The 19288-nt window shown below is 53.3% G+C and overlaps 1 protein-coding gene across 2 annotated transcripts in view; it reads right to left on the bottom strand.

The window, feature by feature from the left end:
* The window catches only part of UPF2 (UPF2 regulator of nonsense mediated mRNA decay), a 112109-nt gene that overhangs the window by 25390 nt on the left and 67431 nt on the right, over positions 1–19288 (bottom strand). For both annotated transcript variants that reach the window (XM_040413210.1, XM_040413211.1), the window contains exon 17: positions 17336–17440. In XM_040413210.1, coding sequence (XP_040269144.1) covers positions 17336–17440 — 105 coding nt within the window. The remainder of the gene's footprint in view (positions 1–17335; positions 17441–19288) is intronic.

Genomic DNA, 19288 nt, shown 5'->3' with positions numbered 1-19288 from the left:
CCGACAGGTACAACATCCAGAGAATGGAGAACGCGCTCCTTGGGGTTCGCCGGAGCGGGGCAAAAGGATGGCAGGACTATGTCCTCATTAAAAGGTGGAAGGCGGAGACCACCTTGGGCAAAAAAGAAGGGACTGGGCGCAGTACCACCTTATCCCTGTGGAAGACCAAAAAGGGCTCCTTAGAGGAAAGGGGCGGCCAGCTCCGATACCCTCCTGACAGAGGTGATGGCCACCAAAAAGACCACCTTCCAAGTGAGAAGACTCAGGGAAATGTCCCTCAGAGGCTCAAAGGGAGCCGCCTGGAGAGAAGACAGAACCAGGTTCAGATCCCAGTGAGGCAGAGGAGGGACATACGGAGGGACCGAATGCGCCACCCCCTGCAGGAAGGTCCTCACCAGACCCAGCAGAGCCAGGGAGCGCTGAAAGAAAATGGCCAGAGCGGAGACCTGACCCTTCAGAGATCTCAGGGACATTCCCATCTCAAGACCCGACTGGAGAAAAAAAGAGAGGACCACCGGAACGGAGAAATGAAGGGGAAAAGCACCTATCTTCTCGCAAAAGGCAAGAAAGGCCTTCCAGGTACGATAGTAGATCCGGGAGGGAGCTGGTTTCCTGGCTTTGATCATGGTCTTCACGACAGAGTCCGAGAAGCCCCTCTTCTTCAAGATGGTTGTCTCAACAGCCACACCGTTAAACGAAGCGGCTGTAAATTCTGGTGGAAGAGAGGTCCTTCAGACAGCAGGTCCTCCCTGAGAGGAAGAGGCCACGGAACGTCCGCCAGCATCCGAGTGACTTCCGAGAACCAGGCGCGGCGAGGCTAAATCGGGGGCGATGAGGACGGTCGGGATTCCTTCTGCCGCGACTCTGCGAAGAACCTTTGGGAGTAGAGGCAGTGGTGGGAAGACAGAGGAGCGCGAAGTGCTGCCACGGAGACACCAGAGCGTCCACCCCGTACGCCTCCGGATCCCGAGCTCTGGCCAGGAAAGTGGGAACCTTGTTGTTGAGCCTGGACGACTTCAAGTCCACGTCCGGGCGGCCCCAACGGCAACAGATGTCCTCGAATACGTCCGGATGCAGAGACCACTCTCCCGGATCCACCCTGTTGCGGCTGAGAAAGTCTGCCGTCCAGTTTTCGACCCCTGGGATGTACACTGCAGACAATATCAGAACGTGAGCCTCCGCCCACTGGAGGCTCCTCTTCACCTCCTGCATCACCGGCCGGCTGCGAGTTCCGCTCTGATGATTGATGTAGGCCACGGCTGTGGCATTGTCCGACTGGATCCTTACCGGGAGACCCGCTAGGAGGGGGGTCCAATGAGACAGAGAGGAAAATTTCTCTGAGCTCCAGTATGTTGATCGGAAAGCGGGCTTCCACCTCTGACCACACCCCCTGAACCGTCCGAGCCCGGAGAACGCCGCCCCAACCCAGGAGACTGGCATCGGTGGTGACGACTGTCCAGGAGATTGGGAGGAAGGATTTTCCCGAGGTCAGATTCTCAGGCGACAGACATCACGGAAGATCCATGCGAACCCGAGGAGGAAGACGGATCCGAGAGACCAGACCCCTCGATGTCCTGTCCCAGAAGGACAGGATCGCCTGCTGTAGAGGCCGCGTGTGAAACTGGGCAAAGGGGACTGCCTCGAAGGAGGCCACCAGAAGCCCCAGAACCTGCATGCACTCCCGGATGGAGAGACACGGGGAGTGCAGAAGGCGAGACACCGACTCCCGAATCCGTGAAAACTTGCAATCCAGTAGGAATACCCGGGCTGCAGTAGTGTCCATAATCATTCCCAGGAAGGTCGGGAAGAGAGGACTTCGGGAAGTTGATTAGCCAGCCGAACTGTTGCAGAGTCTGAACAGTGATCCTGACGCTGTCTTCGGGCTGGAGACGAGATGGAGCCTTTATCAGTATGTCGTCCAGGTAGGGCAGCAGAGATATGCCCCTGGTACGGAGAAGCGCCATGAGCGGCGCCAAGATTTTTGTGAATACCCGCGGGGCTGTCGCCAGCCCAAGGGGAAGGGCGACGAACTGATAATGACGGCTGCCAATGGCGAAGCGCAGGAATCTGTGGTGAGATTCTGCGATAGGGACATGCAGATAGGCGTCCCGGATGTCCACCGACGCGAGGAACTCCCCTGGAAGAAGAGAAGCAATAACGGAGCGGATGGATTCCATCCGGAACCTCCGCACCCGCAGGGACTTGTTTAATAGCTTCAGGTCTAGGACCGGACGCACTGATCCCTCCTTCTTTGGAACTACAAAGAGATTTGAGTAGATCCCTGCCCCCTGTTCCTCCAGAGGAACTGGGACAACTACTCCCCAGACCAGAAGGGAAGAAACCGCTTGTAAAAGGGCCGAGGCTCGGGCTGGATCCCCCGGAACACGAGAAGGAAAGAAACGTTCCGGAGGTCTGGAAACGAATTCTATCTTGTAACCGGAAGTTACAATTTCCAGGGCCCAGGCGTCTTGAACGTGAGCTCTCCAGACTTGTTGAAAGGAGAGCAGACGAACACTCCAATGGGCTTGTCTAGGGGTATATATCTAACTATGCGTTGTCTTCAATCTGAAGTTCATTTACTTTCAGATCCCCCTGTCAGCTTGACAGCGAATCTTATACCCTATCTTATCAAACCAGAATTACCTGATATTCCACAATTCTGGGATATTCTAGGAAAAGTGGCTTTAACTGACTTGTTATCAGACCTGAAACAGAAAGAGAACGTCTCTATTCTAGACTACAACTATATCAAAGAAGGAGATTTCCTGGCAAAGTATGAGTTTAAGAATATATGTCAAACTTTTAGCACCAAATTTGCTACCATACCTACCCCAACTTGGTTTGAGCAGTTATCCTCTCACGACATCCTTCCAAGACATAGTATGTCGCTACTGTATAACTGGTTGATCCCCAAAAAAGGTGATTGTACTCCAGCTTTTATAAGAGCTTGGGAAAATGATTTAGATCGTTCTTTTTCCCCTCAGGAGATTGATCTTATATACCTGAGATCTCATGGATTCTCCAGGTGTATAAAGGTGCAGGAACACTCTTTTAAAACCCTTACTAGGTGGTATAATGACCCCCACAAGCTCTTTAGAATAGGTTGTGCAGAAAATGATACATGTTGGAGATGTGGGTCCCAGACAGGTACACTAGGTCATATCATGTGGAAGTGCCCTCTAATTCGTCCGTTTTGGGATCAGGTCGAACAAAAAATCAATGAAATCTGTGGCACTACAATAGAATTGACACCTCATTCAGTTCTTCTATGGCTTCCCTCCAAGAAATGGAAACCCTCAAAGTTTGACTTACCCACTCTGCTTGTTCAATCAGCAAGGTTATTAATACCAATTAATTGGCTTAGTACTTACCCTCCTTCACTAAAAAATTGGTTCGAAAAGATTGACCAAGTTTTCCTGATGGAGGAACTTGCTGGCTGGGCAACCAGATCTCACTCAAGGTTTCAGACCCTGTGGAATCCATGGAAAGTGTTCCGCGACTCAGGGATCTTGTAGAAGCTTCCCATAATTACACCTAACATTCCGCGCCAACTTGAACTCTAATTTTGAACTTACGGCTAATATATATGAGAGTTTTTACTGCCCAATATATAGAACATGCAATGAGTGTGTAGCTTGTCATTTAGCTTGTCATTCATTACTGATTCATGGTACCTATGCGTGAGTAGTTTTCCTGTATTATTAAGATGCTACCAGCTTTGAATGTGACATAATTTTTTCATAACCTGTATACTGCTCCATATAACTTTATAAGCTGAGCTGCTTATCCTTATCCTTATTTGCAACCTTTAATAACATTTGTCATGAAGTTATTATGCAGTTTATGCTATGTTCCCACTCATCCTTTTTCCCCACATCTTCTTTACCCTCCCCCTCTCTTTATTTTCTTTCACCCTTCTTTTCTCCACCCCTCCCCCTCTCATCTTCATCTCTTTTTGGTCTCATCAGTATCACACGATATTTGCTAGACTTTAAAATGCTATTATTATTATATCTTCAATGTCTTGTCTAACTTTCATGTCTTCTTAAATAAAAAGAGATTTGTTAAAAAAGAAAGGAGAGCAGACGGCCCCCCACCGCAAGCGGTGGGGGCGGCCCTTCAGGCTGAGGACTGCTTGGGAACCGCGGGCAGAACTCCCCTGGAATTGTGCCCGCGGGCACCAGGAAGGTTGAGGCTTAAAGGAAGGCTTCTTGCGGGAGTCCTGAGAGCCGCCGGAGGAGGGGGCTGTCGCAGACCTGGAGGAGGAGAAGCGCCGAAAGGACTGGTTTCTAGTAGGGCTGCACGATAAATCTAAAAAAATAATCGGCAGCGAGCGGGCCGGCCGGTGCGTGAACGTCACCTAGTAACGCTCCTGCTTCCTGAAGTGGGAGGAGCGTTACTAAGTGACGTCAGTCACGCGCCGGCCGGCTAGCTTGCTCCCGCTCGCTGTAGTGCATTCATAGTGACAGTGAGTACAGAGGCTGGCCATGTTATCAATAGGAGAGAGATTGTTTTACACACTAGTAAAATACTTTACACACAAAGCCAGTTATGTGCACAGTTTAGGACACATGAGGGGACACATAGGGCCATGAGGGGGACCAGCATAAGATGCTATATGTCTTATGCTGCCCCCCCCCCCATGGCCCTATGTGTCATAGCACATATCCCCCATAACAGCGTCCTCCACAGATCCACCCCATAACAGGGTCCTCCACAGATCCACCCCATAACAGGGTCCTCCACAGATCCACCCCATAACAGGGTCCTCCACAGATCCACCCCATAACAGGGTCCTCCACAGATCCACCCCATAACAGGGTCCTCCACCGATCCACCCCATAACAGGGTCCTCCACCGATCCACCCCATAACAGGGTCCTCCACCGATCCACCCCATAACAGCGTCCTCCACCGACCCCCCCCCCCCATAACAGCGTCCTCCACCGATCCCCCCCCCCATAACAGCGTCCTCCACCGACCCCCCCCCCCATAACAGCGTCCTCCACCGATCCCCCCCCCAATAACAGCGTCCTCCACCGATCCCCCCCCCCATAACAGCGTCCTCCACCGATCCCCCCCCCCCCCATAACAGCGTCCTCCACCGATCCCCCCCCCATAACAGCGTCCTCCACCGATCCCCCCCCCATAACAGCGTCCTCCACCGATCCCCCCCATAACAGCGTCCTCCACCGATTCCCTCCCCCCCCATAACAGCGTCCTCCACCGATCCCCCCCCCCCATAACAGCGTCCTCCACCGATCCCCCCCATAACAGCGTCCTCCACCGATCCCCCCCATAACAGCGTCCTCCACCGATCCCCCACAACACAGCGTCATCCACAGATCCCCCACAACACAGCATCATCCACAGATCCCCCACAACACAGCGTCATCCACAGATCCCCCACAACACAGCGTCATCCACAGATCCCCCACAACAGTGCCATCCACAGATCCCCTCCATAACAGTGCCATCCACAGATCCCCCATAACAGTGCCATCCACAGATCCCCTATAACTATGTCATACCCAGCCGCGTCAGCGGCTCATATGGGAAAATCCAAGCAAATAGACCTCTAGCACAATTCCCTTAAAATATCGCATCGCATATCGTTATCGCAATTTTTAGGGCCCTAATCGCAATCGCACAAAATTCCCATATCGTGCAGCCCTAGTTTCTAGAGCCAGAGGGGCGGGCTCTGAAAGCCTGCTTGGATCTAGACTGGGGCAGGTGTGTACTCTTGCCCCCCGTAGCGTCAGAGATAATCTCATCCAGCTTAGCACCAAAGAGCTTGGAGCCCGCAAAGGGGAGGTTAGTGAGGGAGCGCTTGGAGGAAGCGTCGGCGTCCCAGACCTTCAACCAGACCTCCCTGCGCTGCGTGACCGAGAGGGCCGAAATCCGCGCAAAGAGAGTGCTGACGTCCAATGAGGCCTCACAGAGGAATGTTGTCACCTGGGACATCTGGAGGACGAAGTTCAGGGTGTCCGCAGATGCATCCTGCTCCGCGAGGTCCTGATGATGGCGTTGCAACCACACCAAAAGCGCCCTGGCTACCCAGGCCGAGGCGAACGCGGGTCGCAGACCTGTGCCCGCCAGAGTGAAGATGGCTTTGGAAAGAGTCCAAACGCCTGTCAAAGAAGTCCTGTAGGGAGGACCCATCCAGGACAGGTATTGCCGTATTCTTAGCTAATCTTGCCACCGGCGGGTCGACCTTAGGAGGAGAAGACCACTGCTGCACATTATCTGCCGGGAAAGGATAAAGAGTATCCATGCGCCTTGTGGCAGAAAAAGGAGACTTTTGTATTACTTACCAGTAAAGTCTCTTTCTCGCTCTTCCTTGGGGGACACAGGAAACCATGGGTATAGCTCTGCTCCCTAGGAGGCGTGACACTAAGCGAAAGCTGTAAGCCCCTCCTCCATCAGCTATACCCTTCAGCCTGGAGAAGAGACTGCCAGTTGCGTGTCCAAGTAGTGAAAGATAACCACCAACCGGAAAAAGAACTGTCGAGCCCCAACGGGGGCAACCAAGCCGGAACCACAACTGTAACCCAATGAAGGGCGGGTGCTGTGTCCCCCAAGGAAGAGCGAGAAAGAGACTTTACTGGTAAGTAATACAAAAGTCTCCTTTTCTCGCCCATATTCCTTGGGGGACACAGGAAACCATGGGACGTTCCAGAGCAGTCCCAGAAGGGAGGGACCAGAACAAACTCAACCAACACCAGAGGCATCAATCAACTGCCGCCTGCAACACCAGACGGCCTAAAGCAGCGTCAGCCGACGCATGAGTATGCACCCTGTAGAACTTGGTGAAGGTGTGCAAGGAGGACCAAGTGGCCGCCTTGCAAATCTGCTCCGAAGAAGCCCGATTTCTCTGAGCCCAGGAAGCCCCGACCGCTCTAGTGGAGTGAGCGGTAACACCAAGGGGAGGAACCCTGCCCTTGGCGAGATAAGCCTCAGAAACAGCCATCTTGACAAAACGAGCGATAGCAACTTTGGATGCCGCCATCCCTCTGCGCGACCCTTCCGGGACCACAAAGAGCGAGTCAGTATGCCTGAAAGAGCTGGTTACTTCCAGGTAAATCTTGAGCGCCCTGACAACGTCCAGGCGATGAAGCTTCCTCTCCCGCGGATGGGAAGGGGAAGGACACAAAGAGGGGAGAACGATGTCCTCGTTCAGATGAAAGGCGGAGACCACCTTAGGAAGGAAGGAAGGGACCGGACGAAGAACCACCTTGTCCTGGTGGAACACTAGGAAAGGTTCTAGACAGGAGAGTGCAGCCAATTCGGACACCCTCCGAAGAGAGGTGATGGCTACAAGGAAAATAACCTTGCAGGACAGAAGTCGCAAGGAAACCGTCCGCAGAGGCTCGAAAGGAGAAGCCTGGAGCGCTGAGAGAACCAGGTTCAGGTCCCAGGGCGGTACCGGAGGGCGATACGGGGGAACCGCGTGAGCCACGCCCTGAAGGAAGGTCTTGACAGGACCAAGGGGGGCCAGTGGGCGCTGAAACAAAATGGACAGCGCAGATACCTGACCCTTCAAAGAACTAAGGCCTAGACCTTGGGCCAGTCCGCTCTGCAGGAAGGACAAAACGGTGGGGAGAGAAAAGCGGAGCGGAGGAATCCCCAGCTCGGCACAGAACCCCAAAAAAGTCCTCCAGGTCCTATAATAGATCCTAGAAGAGGACGGCTTACGGGCGCGGATCATGGTGCGGACGACGTCCGCAGAAAAGCCCCTACGTGTCAGGACGGTGGTCTCAACAACCACGCCGTCAAACGTAGGGACCCTAAACGCGGGTGGAAGATCGGTCCCTGAGAGAGAAGATCTTCCCTGGCGGGCAGTGGCCAGGGCGCGTCTGCCAGGAGCAGCATGAGGTCGGCATACCAAGACCGGCGGGGCCAGTCCGGAGCGACCAGAATCACCGAGACGCCTTCCGCCGCGATCTTCCGAAGGACCTTGGGCAGGAGAGGGATGGGAGGGAATATGTATGGGCGCGCGAAGCCTCGCCAAGGAAGAACGAGGGCGTCGGCTCCGCAAGCTCCCGGATCCCTGGCCCTGGACAGATAGGCGGGGACCTTGTGATTGAATTTTGAGGCCATGAGGTCCACGTCCGGAATGCCCCAACGAAGGCAAATGGCCTCGAATACCTCCGGGTGAAGAGACCACTCGCCGGGGTCGACGGTGGTGCGACTGAGGAAGTCCGCCGCCCAATTGTCCACCCCTGGAATAAAAATTGCAGATAGGGCCGGGACGTGGGCTTCCGCCCAACGGAGAATGCTGGTGACCTCTCGCATCGCGGCAGCGCTGCGAGTGCCCCCCTGGTGGTTTATGTACGCCACAGCCGTGGCGTTGTCTGATTGTACACGAACTGGATGACCCTTCAGCAGATGAGTCCAGTGTCGTAGAGACAGAAGGGCCGCTCTCAGTTCCAGGACATTGATCGAGAGTTTGGACTCCGATGGAGACCAAATGCCCTGGACGGATCGGGGAGGAAACACGCCTCCCCAGCCCGAGAGGCTGGCATCGGTTGTAACCACCAACCAGTTGAGTGGCAGAAAGGACCTGCCCAGAAGAGGGGACTGTAACCACCAGCGGAGAGATGACCGCACCGGAGGCGAAAGATGGAAGGGATGATCCAGAGACTGCGGCGATTTGTCCCAGGAGGAGAGGATCGCCCGTTGGAGAGGGCGGGAGTGAAACTGCGCAAATGGGATCGCCTCGAAGCAGGCAACCATCTGCCCCAATACCCGCATGCAGAAGCGGAAGGACGGTCGACGGTGGAGAAGGAGACCCCGAACCGCCCCACGGAGGATCAGACGTTTTTCCGAGGGAAGACGTACCTCCGCCGCTCCCGTGTCTAAAAGCATTCCCAGGAAGACGAGTTGCCTGGAGGGGGGAAGAGAGGACTTGGGGAAGTTGATGACCCAACCGAACCTCGCCAGAGTCTCTAGAGTGAGATCCACGCTGGCAACCGCTTGAGAAAGGGACGGAGCCTTGATGAGGATATCGTCCAAGTACGGTAGCAGAAAAACACCCCTGGAACGGAGTAAGGCTAAAACCGGGGCCAGGACCTTGGTGAACACCCGGGGGGCTGTTGCCAGTCCAAAGGGAAGGGCGACAAATTGGAAGTGGAGGTCCCCCACGGCGAATCGAAGGAAGCGATGGTGACACTGGGCTACCGGAACATGGAGGTAGGCATCCTGTATATCGATGGAAGACATGAAATCTCCCTGCTCCAGGGAAGCCACCGCGGAGCGGAGGGACTCCATCCGAAACCGTCGAAGGAGGAGAAAACGGTTGAGCTTTTTGAGGTCCAAAATGGGCCGCACCGAACCTCCCTTCTTGGGAACTACAAAGAGGTTCGAGTAGAACCCTTGGAATCTTTCCTCTAGAGGAACGGGGGTAATCACCCCCCTGTCCAGTAAGGCTTGAACGGCCGCGGAGAACGCAGCCGCGTCTTTCGGGTCTCGCGTGGGGCGGGAGCGAAAGAACCGATCCGGAGGGAAGGATGCAAATTCGATTTTGTATCCGGAGGACACAATTTCGAGGGCCCAGGCGTCGGAGACGTGAGCCGTCCAGACGTCCTTGAAAAGGAGGAGCCGGCCCCCCACCCGGGTGGGTGGGGGCGCGCCTTCAGGCAGAGGACTGTTTTGCTGCGGGTGTGCGGGCAGCCTGCGGCTTGCGCCAGGAGGGCTGCGCCCGAAAAAACGGCTTCCTACGCTTGTCCTGGGGAGGAGCCGAAGCGGCAGCTGTGGTGGGAGCCCCAGAGGCCCTGCGGGAGGACCGAAAACGAGACGCACCAGGGCGTCCGCGGGGGGCGCCCCTGGCTTGGGGTTGAGGAAGATGGGTGCTTTTACCACCCGTGGCCTCTGAAATAAGTTTGTCTAAGCGGACCCCGAAAAGGCGGGAACCCGCAAACGGTAGCCCCGCCAAGGAACGTTTGGAGGCAGCGTCCGCTTTCCAGACCTTCAGCCAGAGCTCCCTCCTGACGGCAACTGCCAGGGCGGAGGAGCGTGCAATAAGGGCTCCCGCATCAAGGGAGGCCTCACAGACAAAATTCCCGGCCCGAATAATAAGCTGGGCCAAGGAACGTAGGTCCTGGATGGGGATGTCCGAGTCCAACTCCTGTTCCAGCTGCGTACCCCAAGCAGAGATTGCTTTCCCTGCCCAAGCAGAGGCAAAAACCGGTCTGAGGGCAGAACCGGAGGCAGCAAAAATGCCCTTGGACAGGGTCTCCATGCGACGGTCCTCCGCTGACTGAAGAGAGGACCCGTCGGGAACAGGGATGGCCGTGTTCTTTGACAGCCGGGCCACAGGGGGGTCCACCTTGGGTGGGGAAGACCAGGTGGCCACGACATCGGCTGGAAAAGGATAGCAAATGTCCAGCTTCTTTGGGTTGACAAAACGGGCGTCCGGGCGAGCCCAAGCCTTAGACACCACGGAGGAGAAATCAGAGTGGATTGGAAAGACTTTTGAGGCCTGCCTGGGTCTGATAAAGGAGACGCTAGCTGCGTCCGAGCTAGGGGGGTCATCCTGCACCTTAAAGGTGTCACGTATATCAGAGATGAGTTGACCCATCACTGAGGCTAGCTTGGACGGCAGGGCCGAGTCCATTTCCAAATCTGAAGCCGCCAATTCACCTTCAGAGAGCGAATCCTTTGGAGAGGAGAGGCTCGTCTGGGTGCGCACGCGTGGCGGGGAGAGGGAGGCATCCGAGGAGGAGGCTCGCTCTACTCTAATACGCTTCTGAGAGTGCCTAGCTCGGGAGGGGTCACTAGGAGAGGGTGAACCCGCTGCAGCGGCAGAAGCAGTGGACCCGGAGGGCGCGACAGTCAGAGAGGCGTCCTGCGGGGTAGGTGGCCTGTCTATTAGGCGGCCCACGACATGAGTGAGGCTTTCCACGGCCTGGGACAGGGATCTAGCCCAGTCAGGCGGGTCAGAGGAAGCAGGGAGCGACACAGCGGGCGACTGAGGCTGCGGTGGAGCTCGGCATGCAGTACAGTGCGGATCAGACTGCCCCCGGGGAAAGGGTTCCCTACAAGCAGTACAGGCATGGTACCATGGCTTGGCGGCTGCAGAAGGGTCTGACATGGTGGAAAGATGTTGCAGTTAAAAGTGAGAACCAAGCAACAGTACTGTGGCACGGAGGGGGTTAAACAGTCCTACCAGACCCGGAGATACAAGCGGCAGCTGTAAGGGGAACAGACTGAGGAGGCTGTGGAGGAGAGGCAGCAGCACGGAGCTGAATGGCTTCAGGATCGCACGGCAGAGAGATGAACCCGGAAGTAGCGGAGCGCAGCAGCACGGAGCTGAATGTGTAAGGAAGCTCCGCCCCCCCTCTGCTGCGCTGAAGCCGAAGCAGAGCCGCGCGCGCGCGGCAAAATGATTTTAACCCCCAAGGATGTTGAAGTGCCGGCCATGACATGGCGCCGTTCATGCCAGGAAAACGGCTCCCACCGCGCCTAGATGTAGCAGACGGCTTGCATGTCTGCAGCCGTCCCTGTAAGGCAGCGTTCTAGGACTGCCCTCCAACTAAGCCCGGTAACGTCCCGATAATCCGTCGCGGGCGGCGGGGGGCGGGCGGCGGTTTTGTCCGGGATTGTAGCAGTGGCCAGCGGCCATGTTGGTAGCAGCGGTGGGAGGGAGGAAGGGGAGGCTGGAGCAGCCACTCTCACCATACGCTGTCTTCGCCCTCAGTCCATCCAGCGGGGGTCGCCCCTTCAGCTCCTGGCACCGCGGTGGCAGGAAGCCGGGGGAGGGACTTGGCGTGCGGGCGACCCTGAGCTGGCGGGACGCAGGGGAGCGAGGCTGCCCTGGTCCACCTTGTCTTCTGTGGGGGAGGCGGCAGTGCGGAATTACCGGCACTGGCGCAACTCAACCCCGGGAGAAACAGAGGGGTCTAATGCGCCTCTGTTGTCCCTGTAGGTAGAAAAAAAAAAAACCGAGTTAAAAAACAACAAATACGTAAAAATAAAAATCACAGGATAACAACCCTGCATAAGCAGGGGGTGTCTTGCCTCCTTGGACACTAAGCAAAAACTGGCAGTCTCTTCTCCAGGCTGAAGGGTATAGCTGATGGAGGAGGGGCTTACAGCTTTCGCTTAGTGTCACGCCTCCTAGGGAGCAGAGCTATACCCATGGTTTCCTGTGTCCCCCAAGGAATATGGGCGAGAAAACAGTGATTAGGGCGCTCCCAAGCCTTTGAAAGGACCTTGGCGAACTCGCCATGAATGGGGAATGTGACTGCCTCCGTTTTTTTGGAGTGGAAAAGGGGAAATTCCTGGCTACTAGTAGAAGGAGGTTCCCCCTGGATGTCAAAGGTGTCACGGACCGCCGTGACCAAGTCTGCCACCATGGTGGAGAGCTTAGGCGAGGGTTCTGGCTCCGTGTCCTCGTCCGAGCCGGACCTTTCCCCTTCAGACCTGTAGTCCCTGCGAGGGGAAGAGGCAGAGTCATCCGAGGAGGGATGCTGCTGCGTACGCTGCCTCTTAACGGTCGAGCGGTGCTAACCACAGGATCCGTGGCCGCCATGCGTTCCATAAAGGCCATGGCTGCGCGCGAGACTTGGGCCAAGTCCGTGGCCGCCCTAGATATGGCAGAGGCCCAGGAGGGCTCCGCGGGCTCCGAAGGGGCGGTGGACGGACTGGGCTGGATTGGATGAGGGGGAGGAGGAGGATGATCCTGAGGCAAGGCAAATCCAGTAACCGATAGTGGCAGGCGGCATACCTTACAGGATCCCAGAGGGACCCGAGTTGCCGCCTTAGATTTTTTGGGGGCCCCAGGTTTAGGCATGATGGCGACAATCCCAGAGTCAGGGTCCCCAAGCTTTGCAGAACGCTAGAGTCCTACCGTGACCTGTGAGGAGCTGGTGGAGCAGCCAAGCGTGGAGCAGCGCTGAAGCAAAGCGGAAGCGCCAGAGCAGACGCGTTAGGCTCCGCCCTCCAGTCGCGTCACAGATCGCGCGGGAAATATAAAAAAAAAAAAGGCAGACCCCGGCTCTGAAAATGGCGTCCACCGCCATGAATGAAGGGGTTAAAAAGCCCTCCGCGCAAACGGGAACAGGCGCAGCAGCAAGGCGCTGCGACTAATCACAGCCCCAAAAAGGAATCCCTCCTCCCCCTCAATCCAGCAGCCACTCTGATCCACAGGTGAGCCCTAAAGCACCGCGTCACACAGCTAGTGCGGGGGGAGGGGGAGATTGCAGGAGAGCCGATGTACTTATCTGAGTCCTGCAGTCTTCACCCTCTGTTCCGGACCAGCGGGGTCACCTCTTCAGTTATCTTGCACAAGGAGTGGCAGTGCACTGGATAGAGGGCAGGAGTAGGTGACCCTGGATCTGGTAGGCCACCAGAGCTGCAGGTCAAGCCCGGTTCCACTTATCTTCGGGAGGGAAGGGGAGGTAGCCGGGGACGTCCATTCGACCCCGGCGCTCGCTCCACAGAGACCAGGGACGCCATGCGACCCTGCGTCCTCTATTGAGAAAAAAAACAAACATGAGAAGAGAAAAATTACAGGGACAACCCTGCAGGAGCAGGAGTGTCACCTCCTTATCCGACACTAAGCTAAAACTGAGGTCCTCCTGTTGGAGCATGGGGGTATAGCCAGTGGAGGAGGAGCTGTTCTTTCTTATTTTCATAGTGTCTCCTCCTAGTAATGGCCTAAGCTATACCCATGGTCTGTGTCCCCCAATGGAATGGGCGAGAATTGACAGCCATGAATTGGAAACGAAAGGAGCAGTCTCCAAATCTTAGGTACTGATGGTGCTGAATACTGATTGGAATAAGGCATCTTGCATGTATATGGAAGACAAGAATTTCCCCAGTTCCATGGAAGCAATCACAGAGCACAGAGATTCCATGTGCAAGTATTGTACTTGGACAAACCTGATGTGGATCTTGAGAACAGTGTATGGATGGCTTGGAAAAATGCTGAGGCTTTGGCCTGGGAAGCTGGGGTGGATGTTCGGAAGAAACGAGAGGGAGGTGCAGAGGAGAACTTCATCTTGTATACATCTGATACAAGTTCTCGTACCCAAACACCTGAAATGAGGGCGAGTCAGACCCCCCGAAATAAATGTACAATCCTCCCTCCACAAGGCGGGCTCGAACGAGGGCCACAATTCCTGCCAAGGTGGACTTGGAAGAAGAAGGCTTGGTGAGGTTTGTGTGAGTACGCCATGATGGACGGGGCTTAAAGAACGTTTTCCCTTTTATGATCCTGATGCGTCCTTTCACCTGGAGGGTTTCAACCACAGCTGAAATGAGATTATAATATTATAGAAGAGAGTTTGGATGACTGCTCATCATACAGAGTTTGCTCTGATTCAGAGATCTCCCTCAGAACAGTGCTCTGGGAGGGGGATATCGAGGATCTTGGGGAGATGGAGCAGGTAGTTGCAGGGGAGGATCTGAGGCGTTTTCCTGGCTGCCCACGTTGATGCCTAGTGGTGGGATCCTCTGTGTCCGGGATGTACCAGGCTGAAAAGTGGGTATATAGCAAAGCATCTCCAAGATGGCCTTGTTAGTCTGTGAGACGTTTTGGTAATTGAATGTGCGCAGTCCAAGTACACTGGAGGATAAGTGGTAGGAGCAGCCAGGGTGGGAGGCAAGCAGCACAAAGGGGGTTCGACAGACCGCACTGAAATTGTGTGTGTCAAAAGTAATACACAAAATGAGTGACCTCGGTCACTCCATGTCTGTGGGGCTCTGTTGTAGTGTCTGACATGACAAGAAAAGGGTCAAAGCCTGACCCTGTCGGAAAGTGAGGGGGAGAGGGGGAAGAGAGCAAGCTAGAGCATATCTTACCGATCTTGATTTGTACCCCAAGAATGTCCTAATCAGAACGCTGCAGTCACTGCGATCTGACCTGGTACCTGAAGGGCTGAAACTTGAGGAGCAGGAGCTGGCGACACTATTCACGAGGGGCCAGAGTGAAGTGGGAGATATGGAAACCTGTGCTCCAAAAAGGCCTAGACTCACTGGAGCCAGGGACTATATAATTGGCCAGGCCTGATGAATTTCCGTGGGAAAAGGAGAGAATAGCCCTGGAATGCCCCAAGGGAGAATGCATAATGCCATTTTGAGCCTTAGCAACGCTCCTCTGTCTTCTGATCAGATAACAGTCAGTGTTCAGCAAGTCTACCCTGTTATGTAACAGAAGACAGAGGAGCGTCACTAAGGCTCAAAATGGGCCACTTTGGAGCTATTTTTTCTAATAGAAATGTACAATTTCAGTAATGAAAAGTATATTACAAAAATGGTCAGTATCACTGCCCCTCCTCTGCCTTACAATTTAAGGCTGGCAGGTAATAGTGGATTTGGAGGCCCGCAATACCTTTTTGGGAAACATGGGAGAACAGCCTGGAAAAAAAAAAAGTGATGATAATAAAAAGAGGGGAAAAATTACAGACCTGCCAAGGCAGGCAGGCAGGCAGGCAGACAGACAGACAGTAAGCTAAACCTGATTTAGCTTAGTCCCTGTGAGAAGGGTATAGCCTGTGGGAGGAGGAAGCACTTTTAGGCTTAGTGTCTGCCTCCTAGTGACACCAGCTATACCCATGGTCTATTCTGTGTACCCCAATGACGCACTGAGAAAATTTGCTAAATTTTGCACAAAGAATTCTGGAGTGCAGAGCTTGATCAATGCTCCCCCTAAATTGTCTTAACAAGGGAGACCTATAACAGACAGGGGTCAGATGGGCTAATATATTGTGCTGTATCACAATATATATATTTTTTAAAACACATAATATATGCAATCTATTAGGGCACTCGTAACTAGTGGTACCAAGGACAATAGTAAATTACAGACACTGATTGGAGTACACATGTAAGAGAATGGAAAAAGACAAATGGACTTTCCTCTTAAGCAGAAATGGTTAAAGGGCTTCTGTCACCCCACTAAACATATATTATTTTTTTTTGGTTACTTATAATCCCTATAATGCGATTTATGCATACATACTGTAATTAATCATTTTCGTTCAGCAGATTCTATTAAAAACTTACTTTTAAAATATGCAAATTACCTTGCTACCAGCAAGTAGGGCGGCTACTTGCTGGTAGCAGCCGCATCCTCCTATCCTAAAGACGTCCCCTCTGCATGCTGATTGACAGGGCCAGCGGACGGGATCTTTCTCTGCTGGCCATGTTTGCATTCAAAATCTGGCGCCTGCGCCGTACCTGTCTTCAGTCGGCGCAGGCGCACTGAGAGGCGGACGCTCGCTCCATCCTCAATGCGCCTGCGCCGATGACGTCACATCTACACCCGACGCAGGCGCATTGAGGAAGGAGCGACAGAGCGAGCGTCCTCCTCTCAGTGCGCCTGCGCCAACTGAAGACAGGTACGGCGCAGGCGCCAGATTTTGAATGCAAACAGGGCCAGCCAGAGGACGATCCCGTCCGCTGGCCATGTCAATCAGCATGCGGAGGGGGCATCTTTAGGATAGGAGGATGCGGCTGCTACCAGCAAGTAGCCGCCCTACTTGCTGGTAGCAAGGTAATTTGCATATTTTAAAAGTACGTTTTTAACAGAATCTGCTGAACGAAAATGATTAATTACAGTATGTATGCATAAATCGCATTATAGGCATAAGTAACCCAAAAAAAAAAAAAAAAAAACTGTTTAGTGGGGTGACAGAAGCCCTTTAAAAGGAGTTCAAGAGTTTTTTTTTTGGAGAGATCCGGTGACGTTCTGGGCTCTCCTTGGGGCTGCCAGGAAGCCCGGTGACATCACTGGCACTGATGGGCGGGCTTTAGCGCTGCCCTAGCCAGTAAAACGGCTAGGGCAGCGCTAAAGCCTGCCCATCAGAGCCGGTGACGTCACCGAACACACTGCTGGGCGGAAGCTTCCGCCCGGCAGTGTGTTATGATAAACAAAAGAGCCTGTGCCCTGATTTAGCGCAGGGCAAGGGAGCACATCGAAGCATGAGATGCTCCAATGCCTGCCTCAGGTGGCAGCACTATATCTCTCCCCGGCTGTTCCTCTATCAGCTATCTGATTCTGCAGATCAGACTGGCTAGGCACACAGTTCACATCTAGTCAGCCTGACCAGGAAGAATGTATTACAGTTACTGCTCCGCAGCCTCCTTGATCCAGCTCTAAAGCCCCTTCCTAGTCAAGTTCTAGGAAAGGTTTCTGTTTAACAGGACGGTAGCCCTTTTAAATTACTACACTAAACCCCCTCCCCCTAGAAAAAAAATAATATAGGAATGTTCTGCCAATAAAGTTATTTATAATTAGATGATTTCCATTTTTTTACTTTCCCTAGAGAGCCCCTTTAAGGGACGTGGAACTGAGAATTCTAACACAAATCATAGCCGATTTGGTTACATACAGTGTTTTCTTCATCAGTCTCATTTTCCTTGTTTGAGTCAGTCATGTAATCTGTATTTTCCTCCTCTTCTTCCTCCCTCTCTTCTTCTTCATTTTCCGAAGCCTCCTAAAATGTAGAATTTAAATATTCATGTTACTTATTTCACAAGTGTAATTACTAATACATAACTATTAGCACACAAATATATCATAAGAGAGTAGTAAGAAAGACCTTCCCTCACCCAAGCCAAGATTTATATTGGTAGCCCTGCATCTAACTACCTTAGCCAATGCAGACTGGTATGCTGGCACACCTCCCTGACACCCAGCATCCACAGCACCTCCTCCTTCATTTTCATCTTTTAAATATCTGACTATCGCTTTGACTTGTACATGTAATCAGGGGCGGACTGAGTGGTCGGGCACTTCGGACGTGGTCAGTGCACATAACGTCAGTCGTCACTGTGTTCCTTCTGCACCGCACTGACGTCACACACACACCGCAGCGCTGTTCGCGCACTCATTGGCGCTGCAGGATTCGAAGGAGAAGGAAGGGAACTCTGAGGAGCGTGGGCACAGAGTTCGCTGAGGTAGTGGTTTTGGGTTAAGTGGTAGCCTAGGCAGCTTTATGTCTCAGCCATATCTGGTCTGAAAGAAATTGAAAGACTGTGCTGGGCTGGCGGCGCTGCTGTTGCTGTGGGCTGTGGCAGGGCCGGGGTGAAAAATAAGTTATAAAAAAGTCTGATAAATACCAGTGTGAATGAAGGACTGTTGAAAGGGGTTAATAACTACTGAAGGCCCTTCACAGTAGTTATTAACCCCATTCACAGTATTTATTAACCCCTTTCACTAGTCCCCTCTTCAGTGAAGGGGGGACTGCTGAAGGGGTTAATAAATACTGTGAATGGGGGACTGCTGAAGTGGTTAATAAATACTGTGAATGGGGGACTGCTGAAAGGGGTTAATAAAAACTGTGAATGGGGGACTGCTGAAAGGGGTTAATAAATACTGTGAATGGGGGACTGCTGAAAGGGGTTAATAACTATTGAAGGCCCTTCACAGTAATTATTAACCCCTTTCAAATGTCCCGTTCACAGTATTTATTAACCCCTTCAGCAGTCCCCTCTTCACTGAAGAGGGGACTAGTAAAAGGGGTTAATAACTACTGTGAATGGGGGACTCAGGACTGCTGAACTAGGTTAATATGACAGCGCTTTTCCATCCCGCAGAGTCCAGTAAAGCAAAAGCGCTATAGTGACGTATTTTTTTTCTTTTGCCGGGCACTTACTGGGAGAGGGGCGTGGTTTATCAGGTTGAGGGTGTGGCCTAGAATGTCCTTTTTAGGGTGAAGCAAGTGGCCACCCTAGTCGCGAATCGTAATACTTACCTGTATAGGATAGGACTCAGGAGGGGCCTGGTCCTATACACGTGGGTGGGGCTTGCAGCAGAACATGGGTGGGGCCTGTAAGGGGGCCCTTGATTTATTTTGCCTGGGGGCCCTGAGGCTTCTCAGTCCGCCCCTGCATGTAATGTGCACTTTTAGTCACCTATTCTCCTCACCCTATGTTTATTCTGTTCCTCCTAACAAAAATGACATTTTTCTGTGCATGCTGGATAGATTTGTGCGACTGAATTGAATTTTTTCAAGGGATTTCACACAAACACTGAACTTATAAGCCACTCGTTACATTACTATGGGCTGCGCATGTTGAGCAACAAAAGTCACTGTCTAGTCAAAGACTCTAATTGCTTTACAACTGTAATAACTTAAAGGGGTTGTGTCATCTCAGCAAGTGGCATTAATCATGTAGAGAAAGTCAATACAAGGCACTTACTAATGTATTGTGATTCTCTATATCAGCGGTGCTCAACCTAGGGGTCGCGACCCCTTTGGGGGTCGATCGGCCCTTTCCGGGGGGGGGGGGGGGGGGGCCTGAGGCTTCCTATTGTGGGTCGCCCGCACAACGGCAGCGGC

The sequence above is a fragment of the Bufo bufo genome, chromosome 1 (assembly GCF_905171765.1).
Source record: "Bufo bufo chromosome 1, aBufBuf1.1, whole genome shotgun sequence".
Lineage (NCBI taxonomy): Eukaryota > Metazoa > Chordata > Amphibia > Anura > Bufonidae > Bufo > Bufo bufo.
Note: the sequence above shows the minus strand (reverse complement) of the source record. Positions and strands in the feature narration are given on the sequence as shown.